At 62.1% G+C, this 20,502-nt stretch overlaps 1 protein-coding gene across 19 annotated transcripts; it reads left to right on the top strand.

Moving 5' to 3' along the window:
* Positions 1–39: 39 nt before the first annotated feature.
* TUBGCP2 (tubulin gamma complex component 2) lies at positions 40–19,741 on the top strand. Of its 19 annotated transcripts, none has more exons than XR_014826887.1 (20): positions 40–844; positions 2,185–2,450; positions 2,552–2,735; positions 3,491–3,677; positions 5,098–5,216; positions 5,745–5,921; positions 6,624–6,783; positions 10,486–10,693; positions 10,854–11,053; positions 11,406–11,595; positions 12,080–12,225; positions 13,323–13,503; positions 13,911–14,091; positions 16,112–16,284; positions 16,431–16,559; positions 16,761–16,881; positions 17,273–17,416; positions 17,566–17,694; positions 18,278–18,478; positions 19,509–19,741. XR_014826887.1 is itself a non-coding variant. In XM_084995427.1 (20 exons), the coding sequence occupies exons 4-20, from the start codon at positions 3,528–3,530 to the stop codon at positions 19,642–19,644; spliced, it is 2,718 nt and encodes a 905-aa protein (XP_084851553.1). In that variant the 5' UTR covers positions 40–844; positions 2,185–2,450; positions 2,552–2,735; positions 3,491–3,527; the 3' UTR covers positions 19,645–19,741. The 19 variants fall into 19 exon arrangements, 12 of the variants coding, with proteins under 12 accessions (XP_084851553.1, XP_084851554.1, XP_084851560.1 ...); XM_084995427.1 differs by having other exon boundaries at positions 5,088–5,216; positions 18,315–18,478; XM_084995428.1 differs by having other exon boundaries at positions 40–1,284; positions 2,302–2,450; positions 5,088–5,216; positions 18,315–18,478.
* The last annotated feature ends 761 nt before the right edge of the window (positions 19,742–20,502 follow it).

Genomic DNA, 20,502 nt, shown 5'->3' with positions numbered 1-20,502 from the left:
GCACGTCGGCGGCGGCGGGGCGGGGCCGGATGTGACGTCGCCGCACTTCCGCTGCCGGAGGGGCTGTCGCTGCGGGTTTCGCGGGCTGGGTGCCCGGCTCCGCGCCCTGTGGTGAGTGGGGCGCGGGGCCGTGGGGTCTGAGTCTGGGGGCGGCTCCGGGGCGGAGCGGACGTCGCGCGTCCCACCGATGAGCCTCTGGGTCCCCTCCCGCCCCGAGCAGCGCAGGCTCCCGGCTGCAGAGGCTCCCAGCCTCCCTCCCGTCCTCCTTGCCGCCGCCGTCTCCCCCGGGCAGTGCCGCCGCGGCCTTCCGATCCCCTGTACCCAGACCGGTCCCCAGACTGGACCCCGAGTGGTTTTCGGCAAATTCACATGCGCTGAGCCCTCTGCATGTCCCACTGTCTTGAGGGTCTCTGTGTCCATTTGTGGCGACCGGTCGGGAGAAGCAGCGGCAGCATCAGAAAGCTGAGCTGAGCTGTTGCAGCTCGTGCTCCTCAGAGTTGTGCTCGGTGGGGCTGCTGTTGGTATTTTTGGTGGGAGGGTTCTGTGGATGTTCGGCTCCCCGGCCTCTTGCCCACGGAGATTCTAGACACCTCTGCAGTCACCGTGACTGCCCAGACTCCCCTAGGCATTTCCAGGCACCCGGGGCGGGGGCTGCCTGCAGGCGAGAGCCACAGATCTTGCAGGAATTGTTCCCCAAAGTGACGTGGAACAGCAGGCTCCTTGTATTAAGGACGTCTCTGCTTTTATTTCTACCACAAATGTAAAGTTTCATGAAGACAGATTTGGGGGGGGGTGTCGTTGTTTGATTGGTTTTTTTTCTTCTCTTTTTAGGGCTGCACCCATGGCATATAGAATTTCCCAGGCTAGGGGTGGAATCGGAGCTGTAGCTGCGGGCTTACACCACAGCCACAGCAAACGTGGGATCCCTAACCCATGGAGGGAAGCCAGGGATTGAACCTGCGTCCTCATGGATACCAGTTGGGTTTGTTACCGCTGAGCCACAGTGGAACTCCAAGACGGTTTTTAAATAAACATTTGCTGAAATGATCTTTCTTTAGAAGAGCCCTGTCCACCCACTTGTGTCTGGAGGAGAGGTGTTTTCTTTTGGTGGCCCCTGCAGTGTTCTTGCCATCTGGTGTGACCAGTGATCCTGGTCCAGCCGTTCAGGCCAGGCCGCGGTCCTGGGAAACCTCGTGGGAATGTGGGAAGCCTGGCTGTCGGCTGTTTTGCCGGTGGTTTGCAGCGCCTGGTCCAGCGTCCTCTGTGATTAACTGCAAGTCACAGGTAGTTTGGGGTGCTGGCAGGGAGTCCTGTACAGTTTGGGATTTCTCAGGTAGCAGTGGCCGTTTCCAGGTGGTTGGCCGTGTGCAGCGATAGCAACGTTTGTTTCTGCTTTTCTAGTAAGAGCGGTGCTGTGTTTCCTCTCCACGGCGGCTCTCTGGGTGGGATCTTCGTCTTTGCAGAGGAAGCGTGCAGAGGACAGACTCCTTGTCCAGAGCCCTAGAGCCTGGAAGAGACAAGTCCCCGTTCGGGCCGGCTGGGAGCCCTCAGCCCAGGCCCTGCCCCATGACGAGTCACTGTGAGCACCTCCTGGTGTAAAAAGCACGTGTGCTGGGAACTGATGCACCCACCTAGTGTCTGCTTTCGTGTTTGGAGATACTTCTGTCCGGTGGTTGACGTTTGCATGCCGTGACGGCCTTGGTCTCCCGTTGCTCAGGGTTAGAGTCTGCCTTTCTCAGTGAAGCGTTGCAATTTAATACTCGTGTTGTGGTCGTGCGTGTTAAGTGTCTCCCGCCTGATTTAACTCTTGGCTTCTCTTCACTGGAACTGTTGGCACCTTAATGGGTCGTAGAGCCTTTGATAATCCGTTGAAAGACCCTCTCCTAGAAAATTCACAGACAGACATGATTTTGCCTGTAATTTCCAAGGGTTCTTTTGTTTTTCATGCATCCTGAACTGTGAGACCTGCAAAGGAACAGTTTATGTGGGGGTTCCTGTCGTGGCGCAGCAGAAACGAATCTGACTAGGATCCATGAGGTTGTGGTTCCATCCCTGGCCTCGCTCAGTGAGTTAAGGATCCAGCGTTGCCCTGAGCTGTGGTGTAGGTCGCAGACAACAGCTCGGATCTTGTGTTGCTGTGGCTGAGGTGTAGGTCAGAGGCTACAGCTCCTATTCGACCCCTAGCCTGGGAACTTCCATATGCGGCCGTAAAAGATGGAAGTGTTTATGTGAAGTTTGCTCATGTTTGTTTTTTGAATCTGTGGCTAATTGCCTGTGACTGTCTGTCTTACTGTTAATGAGAATGGCTAACCGGGCTGCTCGTGGGTGGGAGAGCAGAAGCCAAAGGGGAGCCCACCAGCCCGGGGCCTGGGAGATGCAGCAAGTCTTAGCAAAGCCGCAGCCTGGCGTGCAGAGAGAGCATGAAACCGGAGATGACACGGGGACTGCAGGTGTGGGCCCCGAGTGGGAGGCGGGACAGGTGGCGGTTTCGGCTGTGCAGTGTCCCTGCGTAGCTCATGACCCCTAAGGGCCGGGACCACGGTGTCCACAGGACTGTCCGCACAGCCAGGAGGAGAAAGCACTGCAGCCAAGAGCGCCGCTCCCGCTGGCCCAGGGCCGCGCGGGGTTGGAGTTACCCCGGAGAAAGGAGGCTCAGGCCCCCGAGGCCACGTCCGCTCTGTCCGCACGAGGCAGCTCCCCAGCTGAGGAGTGAGCCTTGAAACTGGCCGGAGCAGGTGAGGCTCAGTTTTTGGTTCCCACCGGGAGCTGCCCACTGAGATAGCGCCCAGGAGGAAGTGACCAGCCTCACCGAGGGTCACCTGAGGAACAGGAGGACTGTCCCCAGGGAGGAGGGAGGCTGAGCCCCGTGTACTGGTGGGCAAGAGGCCGCTGTGTCTGCCCAGCCGGATGCCAGCTTGGCTTCTTAAAGACCTGACATTGGCCAAATTTGGTTGCTTTAAAAAAATTTTTTTTTTGTCTTTTTGCCTTTTCTAGAGCTGCACCTGCGGCATATGGAGGTTCCCAGGCTAGGGGTCCAGTCAGAGCTGTAGCCACCAGCCTATGCCACGCCAGATCGGAGCCGCGTCTGCAACCTACACCACAGCTCATGGCAACGCCAGATCCTTAACCCACTGAGCGAGGCCAGGGATTGAACCTGCAACCTCGTGGTTCCTGGTCGGATTCATTAACCACTGAGCCAGGACGAGAACTCCTGAAAATTTTTATTTATAATGGTTTTGGAGTCTCCGCTGTGGTTCAGTGGAAACGAATCTGATTAGTAACCATGAGGACATAGGTTCGATCCCTGGCCTCGCTCAGTGGGTTAAGGATCCTGTGTTGCTGTGGCTGTGGTGGAGGCCGGCAGCTGCAGCTCTGATTTGACCCCTAGTCTTAAGAACCTCCGGAGGCCGCAGGGGTGGACCTAAAGAGACAAAAAAAAATTTTATTTATGGCACTTTGTTTTGGTAACTGGCTTTCTTCTCACCTTTAGGAGGATGTGCTGTGATGTTTTCTGAGGAGCCGAAGCCATGAGCGAATTTCGGATTCACCACGACGTCAACGAGCTGCTCAGCCTGCTCCGGGTCCACGGAGGGGATGGGGCTGAGGTCTACATTGACCTGCTGCAGAAGAACAGGACCCCGTATGTCACCACCACCGTGTCTGCCCACAGTGCCAAGGTGCGTGCCCGCCCGGGCACAGCCCTGGGTGCGGTGGGCCCGTCCCTGGTGCCGCTCTTGGCAGAGGTCACCTTCCTGACTGGGTGGCCGTCTCCGGGCTGGGGCTGCGGGCAGGCAGGGCTTCTCGGGTGCTTTTCATGGAGCGCGTATTCCGCTCAACTCTGAGCCGTGTTGCCCCCGCACAGCCATGCCTCTCCCTCACCCCAAGGCGCTGAGGAGTAGGTCAAGGCTCGGGGTGGGCACTGGGCTGGCAACCTGGCCTCGGAACCCAGTCGCCCACCACGCTGCCCTGTGCCTGGTGAGGCGGCGCAGCTGTGCCCGATTGGCGTTTGCGTCCCGACACAGACCCCCTCTGGATGAGAACGGAAGCTCCTGGCCGTGGCCACGTGGAAGTCCCTGTAACGGGGGGTTTTTCTTTATTCAGACAACATGTAATGCACAACTGTAGGTTCCACGAGAGAAAATTCCGAAGTCTGTTTTAGAAACACATTATGAGACTTCATTCGTTTAAATAGCTCAACAGTGGTACAAGGATGACTTGGAGACGTTACTGAGCAGAAGAAAGAAAGTCTAGGAACACGCGATCATAATGATGTGTGTACACACACACACACACACACACGTTTTGTTTTGGTCATGGCGTGTAGTGGCTTGTGTGGGATCTCAGCTCCCAGACCAGTGTTCGAACCTTCGAACCCAGGCCACAGGGGTGAAGCCCTGAATCCTAACCTCTAGACCACCAGGGAACTCCTTGTGCTTAATTTATTATAAGGGAAGCATTTTATTTTATTTTTTTTATTTTTTTATTTTTTTGTCTTTTTGCTATTTCTTGGGCCGCTCCCGCAGCATATGGAGGTTCCCAGGCTAGGGGTCGAATCAGAGCTGTAGCCACCGGCCTACGCCAGAGCCACAGCAATGCGGGATCTGAGCCACGTCTGCAACCTACACCACAGCTCATGGCAATGCCGGATCGTTAACCCACTAAGCAAGGGCAGGGACCGAACCCGCAACCCCATGGTTCCTAGTCAGATTCGTTAACCACTGCGCCACAACGGGAACTCCCAAGGGAAGCATTTTAAATCGTTGAGCAAATGTAACCCCTGAACCTGCATGTGATGGTAAATTCCAGAGTGTGGAGTTAGGTGTATAAACTGAATGCATAAACTGCTAGGAAAATCTAAGTGACAGTTGTCTGACCTGAGGCTTAGGAAGCCTGACACGGGCAGAACCACAGGGCAGAGCGTGGGTGAGTTTAGCAAAATGTTGTGATGAGTTTTTTTAGTTTTATTTCAGAGATGTATAACTATTCCCTCTACCTAATTTCACTCTGGTTTTTTGGGTGTAGTTTTCCGCAACACTTTTTAAAGTTCCTGATTTTTATCACTAAATCACTCTGTCTTTACCTTTGAGGTTAAAATAGCAGAATTTTCTCGCACTCCTGAGGACTTTCTGAAGAAATACGATGAACTGAAGTCTAAGAACACAAGGAACCTCGACCCCCTGGTGTACCTGCTGTCGAAGCTCACGGAGGACAGGGAGGCGAGTGCTGGGCTGGGCCCGCGGGTCGGGGCTGGGCTCAGCCACACACTTGTCAGTTGCGGTGACACCGCACGGGGCCACAGCTGCTGAGGCCGCCTGGCCTCCGCCCTGCAGCGGCGCCCGTCCACCCTTCCCGGCCTCGCAGCTGTTGTGCTGCGCTAACGGTGGGGGGGGGAGTAACTCGTGACGGTGATGAACCCGGGGCGTTGACAGCCACCTCTGGGGCTCGGCGCTTCGTGCCTGTGCACGTCCCGTTCTTGTCTGTTTTGAATTCAGGGCGTGTTACTGGGATGCTGAGCAAGTGTGTCTGTAACCTGAGGGGCTGGGGCACCGGGTGGGGGGCCATCACTCCGGGGACAGATAAGGGGACCTGGTCCCGTGCAGCCAGGGAGACTGGCCACATGCAGAGAAAGGCCCCACCACGGGGAACAAAGGCTGGGATCCCGTCCTCTTGTGATCTGGGCACGTGGCCCCTCGTGGTGGCCGTGGGTGGGCAGTGTGAGCGACGCCAGTACCGTGTGCTTGCAGACGCTGCAGTACTTACAGCAGAATGCCAAGGAGAGAGCGGAGCTCGCGGCCAGTGCTGCGGCCAGCAGCACCGCCAGCTTCGGCGCCTCCGCCACGGCCTCCAAGATCTCCATGCAGGAGCTGGAGGAGCTGAGGAAGCAACTGGGCAGCGTGGCCACGGGCCCCACGTGGCAGCAGGTACCACGCAGCCCCCGGATCTGGGTGTGGAAACAGGCTGGTCAGGACCTGGCTGGGGGCGGGAGCCCTGGGCCCATCGCGGGCGGTTCGGCCTCGTAGGCTGGTGTGTGGCTCAGCCACGGCAAGGCCGGTTCTGCTTTTCCCTGCATGGCCGCCGCGCAGTTAGTTCGAGATGCTTTTCTCCCTCACTTACAGCTCCTCCTGCTTTCAACGCAGTGGCTTGCTCTGCTCTCCTGCCGTCTGTCTGTCTTCCTACTGTCCTTCTTCCGTGGCCTTCGAGCCACTCAGAGCCACATCCCATGAGGTCTAAGCTGCAGGCCCGTGCAGTTGGGCACGCCCTGTGTCCAGCGCCTCTGTCCCTCGGCCCCTTGGGGCTCAGGTGGGGGCGCCCCTTTGCCACCAGCTCTTGCTGGGCCTCTCCCTCACCTGGCTGTCGTGTTTGGACCCCGTGCCTCGGGAAAGGTGGCTCAGGCCGCACGAGGCTGGGCCTGTGCTGTGGGAGGTGCTCTGGGTTGACCTGTGGGCGCACACAGGCCGGCCCCTGGCGTTGTGACGGCTCGGAGGCATGTGTTTCGTTTGCACACGTTTGTTGAAGGTCTCGTGAGTGCAGGGATCCGCTCTTCACACCTTAGCCGTGTCACTGTCAAGTGTTTGTGCTAAAAGTGTGTCTTTTCTCTTTGTTTCTGAAAATGCCTCTCCCAGTCCCTGGAGCTCACCAGGAAGATGCTTCGAGACAAGCAGAGCAAAAAAAACTCGGGCCAGCGTCTCCCGGTCCTCCCGGCGTGGGTGTACGAGAGGCCCGCGCTGCTCGGGGACTTCCTGCCCGGGACGGGCGGGAGCGCGGACACAGCTGTTCCCATAGGTAGGTGGCGCGCTGACTTCCGCCGGCAGGAGCCTCACAGAAGTCTGTCTGCGCGACGCCCGCAGAGATGGCAGGCGGGCCTCATGCTGTCACAGGCCTCCGCTGCCCTTGGGGTCCCACGGGCCGCCGTCCCCCACGTCCCATCCCTGATCACCAGTGGGTGGCGACGTGGCAGCTTTCGGGCGGCTCTGTGCTGGCTTCGGGAGAGTGTGTGTCCTGGGGCTCCCGCGGACCTGGGGGTCGTCCTTCTCAACAGAATTGCGGGCACTGCAGGCGCTGCTGCCGGGTGTCGAGCCCCCAACCACACAGGCCTTCTAGTGTCGCGTTCAGAGGACCATGGGGCCTTTGGGGACGCGGTATGTGTCCTGTCGCGTGCATCTCACCTGGCAAGCCCTCCCCTGGTCAAAGAGCCGTGTCATCCCTCTTGCTCACAGCGCTCGCGTGAGAGGAGGCGCTGCGGTGCCCTTCGGCTGCCACGCTTTCTCTGCACAGCACCTGCCATGTGGCCGCTGGAGGAGCTTGCCCCGCGGAAGTCGTCACGGGGCCAGAGGTTGCAAAACCTGGTCCCTGGGACCATGTCCAAGGACGAGAAGCAGGGTGGCGGGGGGGCTCCTGGTAGCACCGGAGGTCGTGGGCATGTAGGGGGCCTGATGCTGCAGGCCTGGGGCAGGAGATCCGGGGGCCTGCTGGGCTGGCAGGTGCCACAGGCTCCCCGTGTGGCCAACAGAAAGCAGAGAAGTTTCTCAGCGCTGCCAGGGGACTCTGTTGACGTCGGGTGTGTGTGGTCGTTAGAAGAGCTGAGTTCCCGGCCCTGCGTGAGGCCCACTCGGAACTGCCGGGGAGGCCCAGCCTCAGAGGAGGCGGCCAGGAGCTGGCTCAGCAGGGCAGGGTGTGCTCACAGACAGCAGACGTGGCGCGTTCCCATCTGGGCCCTGCCACTGGGGCGGGTCCCGCGCACACCCAGGGTGGGCCTGGCCGGGGGCAGCTTCTGCGGCCGCCTTGCACAACGACGCTCCCGGGAACTTGGGTAGGGCGGGCGGCCTGGCCACCTCCCTCCCTCAGCCACAGGCTCGCGAGGTGGGATCAGCGTCCGTCCTTCGGGCCCCATGTCACCTCTGTCACGCCCTGACACGGCTTCTCCCATGAGCCTCTGTCCCGTCTGCGCTCAGACCTGTGTGGTCAGGGTGCCTGTCCTCAGCCCTCCCCTGGCCTCCCTGTGGCAGAGTCTCACCTGGGAACCGCCTGCCCCCTCGTGCGACGTGCAGCCTGCCCCCCGCCAGCCACATGGTGCCTCCCAACCTCCTGGAGCGGAGGCAGCCCCCACCTGCCCGAGGCCGGGCTGCCCTTCTGCGCACGGGCCTGCAGCCCCGTCTGCTCACCCGGGCCGCCCCAGCCTCGTTCAGACGGTGCCGCGAGTCCGTCCTCAAAAGCCCTGCCCTGGCCTGGCGCTTGGCCCCAGAGACCCCACGTGCAGGGACCTCCTTGCCTCTAGCCATGTGTGCAGCTCCCCCCGCCGCCGCCTGCTGTGGCCTTTGTGGAGCCAGAGCCTCCGGCTCAGGTGCTCTGGGTGTGGCCAGTGGACACGGGTGGCTTGTCTCCCCTCTCGCCATCTCGGCCTGGGTCCTCAGGCTGTGCCTCTGGGCTCATCGGCATTTCCTTTTCCCGGGAGACCGCGCCTGTTTTAAGGAATCTGATGTCCCCAGTGTGGCCCCAGCTCGGTCCCTAGCACGGCTCTCCACGATTCCGGCTCATGTGGCCATTCATCTGCTGAGCATCCACGACGGCTGCCGGCCTTCCCCGGTGTCGTCGCCACTGCCGCGTGGTGACTGGTGGTGCCCGAGTCTGCCCCACAACCCCGTGCACAGCCAGCTGGGTCCCAGCGCCACCTCCCCCCACGCCTCCAGCCTGAGGGCGGCTTCCACCCTCAGCCACTTGGGCTCAGACGCTCCCACAGAGCTTCCTGTTCTGTCTGCTGTAACAGCTGGTGGACACTGGGTGCAGCTGGCGGGGACCTTGGTGGCTGCGACACTGCGTTGGGGTGTGGACCCTGAGCCCGCCCTGCCCCCAGGCCATCTCTGTCCTCAGAGCTGGCCTCAGGCGTCTGTTCTTTGCCCCTGAGGCCATCTCCATGGAGCGGTGGAGACCCTGGTGGCTTGGTCCGTCCAGTCCCTGCGCGGTGTCCCCTCACCTTGGAACATCTCCTGTCCCCTAGAGCTTGGCCTCAAGCTGGCCTCCTGACAGCCCTGCGCCCTCGGCTGGCCTCACGCGGTGCAGCTTGTGACGCTCCTCTCCCCGCGCTGCGGGCAGGGTCCCCACCCCAGGGCCTGCGCCCCCCGCCAGGCCGGGGTGGCCCCGACGTTGGCAGTAAATGGTGCAGAGGTCAGCAGCCCTGCACTTGAAGACCAGGCGGCCAGACCTGCCCACCTCCAGGGTCGTGAAGGTCACGTCCGAAGGCCGCTAGGGCCGTGGAGGGTCTGCGTGGAGTGGCTCTGAGTCCAGAGGGACCGGTGCCTGGACAGGTGGCCGTTGGACTCATACCTGTCCCACCTCTGCAGATAGGTGTGTGCCCACGGATGTGTGCAGCCGGCAGTGCCCCTGTCAGCTTGGGTGTCTGGGCCGCCCATCCTGAGCTGCCAGGCCCCGGCTTGGGTGCCCTGCTGCTGACCTGGGTCCCCACAGGGCCTGGGGGCGTGGGGGGCAGGGGCCGCCCTGCGGGGCCGGGGCTCTGGCAATGTCGCGGACGCCTTTCTCTTGGTGCTGCCTCCACCAGTGGGGGTCTGGGAGGGCGGCAGGACTGTCTGGGCTGTGAGGAGTTGGGGGGCGGCCCTGGTCCGTGGCCTGTGACTGTTGAGTCTGTCGGGGTCACAGGGAACCATCTCAGTCACGCGTGGGGTGGAAACCGTCGGCTCTTTGAAGCGTTCACAGAGAACCTCCTTATCCTCACACGGCCCGGGCTTACAGCTTGGAAGTACGGCGCGCATCAGAGGTCCGGGCTTACAGCTTGGAAGTACGGCGCGCATCAGAGGTCCGGGCTTACAGCTTGGAAGTACGGCGCGCATCAGAGGTCCGGGCTTACAGCTTGGAAGTACGGCGCGCATCAGAGGTCCGGGCTTACAGCTTGGAAGTACGGCGCGCATCAGAGGTCCGGGCTTACAGCTTGGAAGTACGGCGCGCATCAGAGGTGCTTCTGGGGAGTTCCCACCAGGGCTCAGTGGGTTAAGGACCCGACTGGTATCCATGATGTGGGTTCGATTCCTGCCCTCGCTCAGTGGGTTAAGGATCCAGCGTGGCTGTGGCCTAGGCCGGCATCAGCAGCTCTGATTTGACCCCTAGCCTAGGCACTTCCGTATGCCGCGGGTGCGGCCACACACAAAAAACAGTGCTTCCGATTCCCAGCCTGGTCCCTTTAGACAGGAACGCACGCGCATGTGTGTGTGTGTGTGTGTGTGTGTGTGTGTGTGTGTGTGCACGCATGCGCGCGCATGTGTGGGCTTCCGTTTGCTTGGTGCGCGCAGGCTCTGCCAGGCAGGGCCACTCCCAGGGTGCCCAAGCGCCTCTCCTGGTGGTCGCTGTGGAGGCACAGCCATTGGGGCCCCGCATGAGCACCGTGGTTCCGCCGTCCACGAGCGCCGGAGGCAGGTGCGCGAGGGGAGCGCACGGGGAGCCTGGCGGCGAGGCCCCAGCCGGCATCTCGGCCCACAGGCTCGCTGCCCCTGGCCTCCCAGGAGGCGGCCGTGGTGGAGGACCTGCTGTACGTGCTGGTGGGCGTGGACGGCAGGTACATCAGCGCCCAGCCCCTCACGGGCAGGCAGGGCCGCACCTTCCTGGTGGACCCCAACCTGGACCTGTCCATCCGCGAGCTGGTGAGCAGGATCCTGCCGGTGGCCGCCAGCTACTCCACCGTGACCAGGTAGATGCGGGAAAGCTGCTCAGCCCTCTCTGGGGAGAGGCCCCGGGGAGCAGGGACGAGGGCGCCTGGGGTGTCTCCTGGGGAGGAGCTGCGTGCAGGCGGCCTGGCCTCCTGAGGCGGCTGTGCCCTGGGGCTGGGCTGTGTGCCTTTCGTGCTGCAGGTTCATCGAGGAGAAGTCCTCCTTCGAGTACGGGCAGGTGAACCACGCCTTGGCGGCTGCCATGAGGACACTGGTGAAGGAGTACCTGGTCCTGGTCACGCAGCTGGAGCAGCTGCAGAGGCAGGGCCTCCTGTCGCTGCAGAAGCTCTGGTTCTACATCCAGCCTGCCATGCGCTCCCTGGACATCCTGGCCTCCCTGGGTGCGGCCCGGGCTGGGGTGCTCAGCCTCCACTGCTCACGGTCGCGAGAGCCAGGCTGTGTAGCTTCGTGGGGAGTTAGCTGGTGTGTGGGCGGAAGACAGGGAGCGGTCAGGGGAGTGGCCAGAAAGTGCAGCCTTAGAGTTTGAGTCCATCCCACAGAGAAAGCCTGTCCCGCATTCCCGTCGTGGCCCAGCAGGTTAAGAACCTGACTGAAGACCAAAAAAAAGAAAGAGAAAGCAAGCCCGTCCCCCGAGGAGGCGAGAGGGGCGCCAAGGGGCTCTGGCCCGGCACGGGGACCCCGTGGCACTGAGCCCTCTCAGCACTGAGCCCCGCCTGCCTCCTCCCCTGGCAGCCACCTCGGTGGATAAAGGCGAGTGTATCGGCGGGGCGACCCTGAGCCTCCTGCACGACCGCAGCTTCAGCTACACGGGCGACAGCCAGGCACAGGAGCTGTGTCTGCACCTCACCAAGGCCGCCAGCACGCCCTACTTCGAGATCCTGGAGAAGTGGATCTACAGGGGCATCATCGACGACCCGTACAGGTGGGCCCCGGGGCGCCCGCGCGGGCGGCAGGCCCTTCTCAGCATGGCACCTTGCGGGCCCAGAAGGAGGCGGGGCGGGGGCTCCCGACGCGTCCAGCTCGGACGGGTGTCTGTCAGCTTGAAGGAGGAATCTGCTGCCCAGAAATAGTTTTCTCGGTCAGCGGCCCAGTAGCAGCGCCTCGTGTGGAGGCCTAACGAGGACGCCCTCCCACGGTCGCGACGAACGCAAGCGACCTCTGGCCCATGACGAGAGGGCGCCTGCTCTGTTGGTGACAGGCACACGTGCCTGATGGGAGTGCCGTTTTGTTGCCCAAGCTCGAGGTTCCAGCAGGAGGGGCGACAGCAAAGAGGCGTCAGCCTCTCGTCCGCTCCTGGGGCCCCTGCGGCGAGGCCGGCGGGTCCACCCGCACACAGCTGAGAGCCAAGGGCGCTGCGGCTCGCGCGGCCCTGGCCGCCCCTCCAGCCCGGCCGCCCTGCCTTTCAGCGAGTTCATGGTGGAGGAGCACGAGCTGCGCAAGGAGAAGATCCAGGAGGACTACAACGACAAGTACTGGGACCAGCGCTACACCGTGGTGCAGCGGCAGATCCCGTCCTTCCTGCAGAAGATGGCCGGCAAGGTGCTCAGCACAGGTGACTGCTGCGCCCAGGCGTGGGCGTGTCTCAGCCCCTGGGGACACCTCAGTTCGGACACCAGCTGCTCGGGGTCGGTGCAGGCCCCACTGGGTGAGGGCTCATTCCCCCGAGCACCGCCCCCCCCAGACGCCAGCCACAGGTGCCGGGTCCTCAGGCCACAGCACCTCTGTCCACCGCCCCTCCTCCTGTTGCTGTGACGGCTCCCGGAACCCGGGGGACACTTGACCCACGGGGTTGCTGGCCTGCTGTAGAGGACGTGGCGAAGGATGCAGGTGGCCAGCCCGACGTCCCCGGGGCAGGTCTGGAGGGGTCGGTCCTGAGCACAGGGGCGGCTGGCCCTGTGGAGCTGGGGTGCACCGGCCATCCCCCCGCCCCCAGCCCCCAGCAGCTCAGAGGCTCCCAGACCCCTTCCCGCGGGGTTTTCACGCAGGTCCGGCCACAGTGGACCCCCGGCCTGGTGATTCGCTCAGCCTCCAGCCTCCAGCCCCCCGGACGTGAGCTGAAACGGGGCCGGAAGGGTCCGCTCTCTGCTCACGTGGTGCTTCCTCTGGCCCCTAGCCCCGTCCTGACGCTCTGGAGGGACGGCCAGGAGCAGCCCCATTAGCCTGGACTCCGAGGGGTGGAAGGGGCCTGTGAGCAACCAAATCCCGAGGGTTTGAGGAGCTCAGGGCCGGGAACGGAGACCAGCTGCACGAGGAGTCTTAGGTCACAGTGTCTCAGGCCAGCTCAGGAGTCAGTCAGGGACACAGGCCCCACGTGGGTCAGGAACCTGACTAGAGACAGGTGTGGGTTCTGAGGGCCGGGCTGGGGAGGGTTGGGAGCTGATGTAGTACCTGGTCCCTGTGAGGCGCTGAGATGAGTCTGTGTCCCTGATGAGAAGAGTGCACACACGAGGGGTCACGGGAGATGGCAGCCCTTCAGGGGCGACAGCTGTGCTGCTCCGCTCTGGGCGAGGGGCTCCCAGGACGCTTAGCTGGGCCCTGCTCTTCCCGTCCCCTGGCCAGTGTTTGGGCTGCAGCGTCTGGGGTTCAGGCCTGCGATTTTATGACGTAAGCAGCAAAAATTGTAATGCGCCTTCCTGTGTCCCTCTCCAGGGAAGTATCTAAACGTGGTCAGAGAATGTGGTCACGATGTCACCTGCCCAGTGGCCAAAGAAGTCGTCTACACACTGAAGGAGCGGGCCTACGTGGAGCAGATCGAGAAGGCCTTCAGCTACGCCAGCAAGGTGCTGCTGGACTTCCTGATGGGGGAGAAGGAGCTGCTGGCCCACTTGAGGTGCGCCGGCCCGCTCGCACCGGGCTCTGCAGCCCGAGGAGCCCCACTCGGTCCCACCTGATGCCCCAGAGGCCGGCCAAGGGTGGTGTCTGCCCGTGTCCCCTTGTCTGCCGTGGCAGGGCTCCCTGACTGGGCCACCAGCCCCTCCTGGGGCCCCCTCTGAAGTCCTTCACAGCGTTTCTGGCCGCATCTCCTCCTGCACAGCTGGGCTTGGTGGTCCCGGGTCCCTGCTGCAGGTTTCCGCTCATTTTGAGCCAACCCCGCATCCCCTGTGAACGTACCTCCTGCTGTGGGCACCAGTGGGAGGCCCCGTGGGTGTGGACCCCCGGGGCCTGGGGGGCCCGCCGGCCCCAGCGCCCAGGCCGTCCTCAGGTCCGCAGCCTCCCGCCCCACCCGCCCGCCTGCAGGTCCATCAAGCGCTACTTCCTGATGGACCAGGGCGACTTCTTCGTGCACTTCATGGACCTGACGGAGGAGGAGTTGAAGAAGCCGGTGGACGACATCACACCCACCCGCCTGGAGGCGCTGCTGGAGCTGGCCCTGCGCATGAGCACGGCCAACACCGACCCCTTCAAGGATGACCTCAAGGTGGGCTGGGCGCCGGAGCCGCCGGAAGGAGGCGCTGCAGACGGCAGCCCCCGACGGCGGCCCTTCCTGCCTCGGTTCACACGCTCGCGTGGGTCTCCTCGGCTCGCGTGGGTCTCCTCGGCTCGCGTGGGTCTCCTCGGCTCTGCAGGGCCGCCAGTGCTGAGCGCCTGCATCCTGGGCTCAGTCCCTCGGGTCGCGGTGTGTGAGCCTTGCCAGCCAGGGCTGCGGTCTGCGGCCGTGGCTGTCCCGCAGGCGTGTGGGCTGGTCTCTGGCGTCTCTGGCCTCGTAGCCCCTCTGCTCGAGCGGTTTGGAAGTTTCCGGAGGATCCGAGAGGATGCTGGCTGCAGGGTTTGGTAGCATTCACCCAGGACCCTTCCTGTGTTGCGAGGGTCTGAGTATTTCTTGACTCCTCCCTGGTTACGGTTTGTGCCAGTGCTGAGTTTCCTGGAGTCGGTCTCGGTATTCCCGTGTACTGCAAATCTGCGTGGCAGACAGTTCGCGTAGTCCTGTTTATTCCTGCAGGGTGGCAGTGATGACCCCACTCTCCCTTCGGATTTTGGTAATTTGAGCAGTCTCTCTCTCTCTTTTTTGCTTTTTAGGGCCGCATGTGCGGCACATGGAGGTTCCCAGTCTGGGGGTCTAATTGGAGCTGCAGCTGCCGGCCTACCCCACAGATCACGGCAACCCGCTGAGCAAGGCCAGGGATTGAACCTGCGTCCTCATGGATACTAGTCGGGTTCACTACTGCTGAGCCACAGTGGGAACTCCAAGCGGTCTCTCTTTTTTAGGTCAAGTGTAGCTAAACGTCAGAGCAGAAACTGGTTTCATCAGTTTTCTTTGTTTTTCTACTCTGTTTATTTCTGCTCCAATTTTTATTATTTCCCTTTCTGCTAACTTTGAGTTTAGTTTGCTCTTTTTCTAGATTCCGAAGTTGTACAGTTAGATTAACCTGAGCTCATTCTCTTTTAACATAGGTGTTTGCTGCTGTGAATTTCCTTCTGAGTTCTGCTTCTACTAAATCCTGTCAGTGTTGGCTATACTCCTTCCTCCGTGTCCATGAGTTTGTTTCTCTTCTGTAGAAAGGTTCCTTGGCGCCGTACATTAGAGTCCAGATACAAGTGATATCACGTGGTGTTCCTCTTTCTCTGTCTGACTTACCTCACTTAGCATGAGAGCCTCTAGCTCCGTCCACGTTGCTGCACATGGCGTTGATTTGCTCGCTTTTTGGCTGAGTAGTGTTCCGTTGGGTCTATGTACCGCACCTCCTTAATCCACTCATCTGTCAGCGGACACATGGTTGTTTCCACGTCTTGGCCATTGTGAATAGAGCTGCTATGAACATAGGTGCGTGTGTCTTTTTCAGGGAAAGCTTTGTCTGGATATATGCCCGGGAGTGGGGTTGCTGGGTCAGAAGGCAGTTCTGTGTATAGTTTTCTGAGGAACCTCCATGCTGCTCTCCATAGTGGTTGTACCAGCTACATTCCCACCAGCAGTGCAGGAGGGGTCCCTTTTCTCCACAGCCCCTGCAGCACTTGTCATTTGTGGATTTATTAATGATGGCCATTCTGACTGGGGTGAGCTGGTCCCTCACAGTAGTTTTGATTTGCATTTCTCTGCTAGTCAGGGGTGTTGAGCATTTTTCATGTGCCTGTTGGCCATCTCTGAATCTTTTTTGGAGAAGTGTCTATTCAGGTCTTTTGCCCATTTTTTTCAATTGGGTGGTTGGGTTTTTTGCTGTTGAGCTGTATAAGTTTGTATGTTTTGGAGATTAAGCCCTTGTCAGTCTCATTGTTTGAAACTCTTTTCTCCCATTTTTTTTTAATGTCGTTTCCTTTGCTGTGCAAAAGGGAGGCGGTTTAGTTTGTACACCGGCATTTATCTGGGGGTATCTGCCTTTTGGAGCCCGCCTCCGTGGTCTGGAATCGGGACCCGGAGGAACTTCCTCGCGGAGTTCCTGGAGTCGCTCTTCCAGTCACAGCGTGGGGGCTGCCCTGATGCGCTTTCATTTCTCTTGCCCCAGATCGACTTGATGCCCCATGACCTCATCACCCAGCTTCTGCGGGTCCTGGCCATCGAGACCCAGCAAGAGAAGGCCATGGTGCATGCTGACCCCACCGAGCTCACGCTCAGCGGCCTGGAGGCCTTCTCCTTCGACTACGTGGTCACGTGGCCCCTGTCTCTGATCATTAACAGGTGACCGTCCTGCGCTCACCCCATCACACCCCTGGGGTTGCTGGCCGCCCTGCGGCGCTCTGTCCCCTGAGCCCCCCCTGCAGCATCTGGTGGCGGCAGCAACCCCTGGGCCTCGGTGGAAACCTGCCGCCTGTTCCTTCTGCCAGGAAAGCCCTGACCCGCTACCAGATGCTCTTCAGACACATGTTCTACTGCAAGCACGTGGAGCGGCAGCTCTGCAGCGTCTGGATCAGCAACAAGGCCGCCAAGCGGTTCTCCCTGCACTCGGCCAAGTGGTGCGTTCCCCTGCGCTCCCTCCTGCAGAGCAGGGCGTCCCTCTCACACCCCGATTTCGTTCGCCGCTCGACCCCGTGAGCTTCGTGCTGCCCGGGCTGCGGGGTGGCCGGCGGGGGGACCAGCAGGAGCAGCGCCACGGGGACCGGGGGCCCTCGGGCAGGGTCCGCGGCTGTGCGCGTCTGAGGCCGCCGCCCGCGCAGGTTCGCTGGTGCCTTCACCTTGCGGCAGCGCATGCTCAACTTCGTCCAGAACATCCAGTCCTACATGATGTTCGAAGTGATGGAGCCGACCTGGCACGTCCTGGAGCAGAACCTGAGATCCGTGAGTGTGGGCCAGCGCGTTACAACACCTGGCGGGGTCCGCAGGGGGCCGCGGTAGGAGAAGAGGGCAGCGCGCAGGACCGGTGGGGGGGGCTGGGGGCAGCCGCCCGGGTCAGGCCACTGGGAGAGCGAGCGGTTCCCTCGGAGCCTCGGCCCCAGGCTGGTGCCCTGTCCAGCCCTTCCCGGGCCCCAGATCCAGGAGCAGAAGGTGCCAGAGCTGGGTCTCCCCGTGTTCCCTGTCTGCACCCCCAAGCCTTGGACTTGGGAGGCACATTTGCTGCGTCCTCTCAGGGGTATTGGAAGTCGCCCCTCAAAAGAACACGGGCCCCCTTAAAGAAGGAAGCAGAGCCGAGCGCCCTGAGCGTCAGCCACGCGTCGCTTCCTCCCGCCAGGCCTCCAACATCGACGACGTGCTGGGGCACCACGCGAGCTTCCTGGACAACTGCCTCAAGGACTGCATGCTCACCAACCCCGAGCTGCTGCGCGTCTTCTCCAAGCTCATGTCCGTGTGCGTCATGTTCACCAACTGCCTGCAGGTGCGCCGGCCCCAGCCCCGGGGACATGTGCCCCGACCGCCGCCTGGCCCCAGCCCCGGCCTCAGGGGACCCGTGCCCCGACTGCCGCCCGGCCCCGGGACACGCGGAGCAGGTCAGCCTGGCTGACGCGTGTGTCCCCCTGACCCCAGAGATTCACGCAGAGCATGAAGCTGGACAGCGAGCTGGGCCACCCGGCTCTGGAGCCTGGCGCGATGCTGGGGCCGCCCACGGAGGCCGAGCGGGCTGAGGAGCGGGCCCGGAAGGAGCTCGCCCGGAAGGTGGGTGGCCCGGCGGGGTCCCAGGGACCTCCTTCCTCCCACTCGGGTTTGACGCGGCGTAAGGACTGCAACCTCGCTGCCGCCCCGCCGCCACCCTCCCACTCCTCTTCCCCCGATGAGAGAAAAGGCCGTCGTAGGTGGCGTGCCCGACGCAGGCACAGAGCGCCTCGCTTTCCACGGTGCAGAGCCCAGCCTGCCGCGCTCCGGGCGAGGCCACTTCCCCAGGGGTGTCGGGGTGAGGTGGTGGGGCTGGGCTGAGGGCGCACCGCAGAGGCTGGGGCTGTGGGTCCCGCAGTGGCTGTGGCAGAGGTCTGTCTTGAACCGGAAGGGGCAGGCGGCTCAGCAGCTGCATCCCGGGGGGCGGGCGGACAGCCCAGGGTGCGCCCCCACCCAGAGAAAACAGGGTCAGCTTCAATCCCTGGGCTGCACGATCCGGGGCCCGCTTCTTCCGGGCGCCCAGTGGCAGGGGAGGCAGGCCAGCTACCGCAGCATGTCCTGCGTCTCAGGAATTTTCACACTGGCCTGTCTTTTTACCTCTTATCACTGAAAACTTCCCAAGACACTTTCTTCTATTAAAAAAAAGAGAAAGGCTGAGCCGCCGGAGGTGGCGTGTCTTGCAGTGCCTGGCCGAGCACGTGGACGCTCCGCAGCTGGCCTCCAGCTTTGAGGCCACCATCACCAAGTTCGATAAGAACTTCTCAGCGCACCTGCTCGACCTCCTGGCCCGGCTGAGCATCTACAGCACCAGCGACTGCGAGCACGGCATGGCCAGCGTCATCTCCAGGTGGGCGCCACGGCCCTCGCGTCCACGCCGCTCGCCATGCACCCTCCGTCACCCAGGGCAGGTGTGACTGGGGCCACATCGGCTCGGCTGAGGCCGCTGTCCTTGGCCTCCTTCCTCTGCTGCCACCACTGCTGGTCACTTGCTGGGGGGACAGCACGTGTACACGTGTGTGTGTTCACGTGTGTGCATTCCCAGATGGGTGTGCTCACACACGTGTGTGTGTTCACCAGTGGGCACCGGGTTGCCCCATCAGTCCCCCAGTTTGTCAGTGCCCCCAGGGCCCTGGTCAACTGCACTCAGCGCTGTGCGCCTGAGCCAGGACCCAGGGCACTAGAAGGGCCCTTTGGCCCTGTTTGCAGGTGAGCAATGAGGTGCTGTCCTGGGGGGAGCGGGGGGACAGGAAGTCGCTGGGAGCAGTTGGGGGGGGGTCCGGTCAGCTCATCCGGTCTGCCTTGCTGGGTGCATGGGGCTGGCTGTGCCTCAGACCAGCACCTCGAGCTGCCGTGACTGTCTGGGGTGCACTTCAGCAACCCTGGGAACGGCCAGCATACAGGTCTGATGCGAGCAGGAGTCCGTAGGGTCTGTGTGGAGAGGACGGGGGTGTGGTGGCTACAGACTGGCCAGCAGGGTTTGTGGGTCCCTGCCCCTCAGGGGGTCGTGGTGGTCTTCTCACTTGAGGGGGGCGCCTGGTGGGGAGGGGCAGCCTGGTGGGCCGCCTGAGACTTAGCCAAGCCTCGGGACCACTCTGTGTTGCCCACAGGCGTCTCTGGGTCCTGGGCCAGGGTTGCAGAGCCCCGCCATCCGGCCTGGAGGCGTCCGTCTCAGCTTAGCGTCCTCCTGTGGCCCAGCTCCCATGCCAGCAACGCTGGGGCAGGCGGAACCCAGGGCCCACGGGTGCTGGCCACCTGAGCACCCCGGCGCCTGGGGCAGAGCCGGCCCTTCGCTGTGGGCCGGAAAGGGGGTTGCCAGCACAGCCCCCAGGGGAGCCCCCGCCCCCATATCTGCAAGGACCCCACTTGCTTCCCCACAGGCTTGACTTTAACGGCTTCTACACCGAGCGGCTAGAGCGCTTGTCCGCAGAGAGGAGCCAGAAGGCAGCCCCCCCAGTGCCCGGGCCTCGGGGGCCCCCAGCTCTAGTGCCCAGGGTCGCCGTCACCGCACAGTGAAGCTGCAGGTGGATGAGTTCAGAGGTCTTTCATCAGGAGTTCCTGGAACTCGTGTGCGTGTGTTCTTGTTTAAGCATAAAGTCTAGAAGCATCTGCACTCATCTCCTGTCGTTTCTCAGGGTTCACACACTCAGACCAGACACTTCTGAGTTGAGCAGAGTCACTTTAAAGAATTTTTTTGGCCTCGAGTAAGACACAGTCAAAACACACAGCATCTGAACAACGTGAGCACGGTCTCCGTGGTGCCGCGGGGGCACCGTCGCAGCCTGGTGCCCACCCCTGTCCCTGTGACTGGGGCAGGGCTCCCTGAGGTCAGCAGGAAGCCCTCAAACTGTGGGCCTGGGTTTGGTCTGGGCAGCAGGGGGCAGCAGAGCCCCTGGTCCTGTAGCTGGAGTGGCCTGGCATGTGAGTCACCTCTGAGGATGGATGAGCTGCCTGGGCCAAGGGCTGTGTCCTGTGGGGCCGAGCCTTGTCCAGCCCTCCTGGGGGCGACCTGCCGTGAATACCTTGGTGCTGCTGTGGGCCCTTCCCAGCCAAGCTGCCTCTTTCCGCTGAATTCCACGTGTGCCATTTTCAAGATTGAGTTCTGACCATCCGCTCCAGGAGGCCCCTGGGCAGATGAGGGTTGATGAGGGTGCCCAAGGACAGGGGTGCCCTGTGGAGGGGATGCCCGGAGCTGAGGGGTGGCTGCAAGCCACAAACTGCTTCCTCTCCTCAGCTGCCGTGTGTGCAGGCATGACTTGTGAGTAAGCAGGCTTATCTGCTGACCGAATTGCTGCAGTCCCAGCTTGTGCAACTCGGGAGCTGAGCACAGATGCCCATCTGACCCCAAGTCCCAAAGCCCCGGGCCCCTGTCCT

The sequence above is a fragment of the Sus scrofa genome, chromosome 14 (genome assembly GCF_054392235.1).
Source record: "Sus scrofa isolate SSC_HxYL_T2T_F1_AM1 chromosome 14, Sscrofa_HxYL_maternal_Yorkshire_Landrace_v2.0, whole genome shotgun sequence".
NCBI classification, from domain to species: Eukaryota; Metazoa; Chordata; class Mammalia; order Artiodactyla; family Suidae; genus Sus; species Sus scrofa.
Note: the sequence above shows the minus strand (reverse complement) of the source record. Positions and strands in the feature narration are given on the sequence as shown.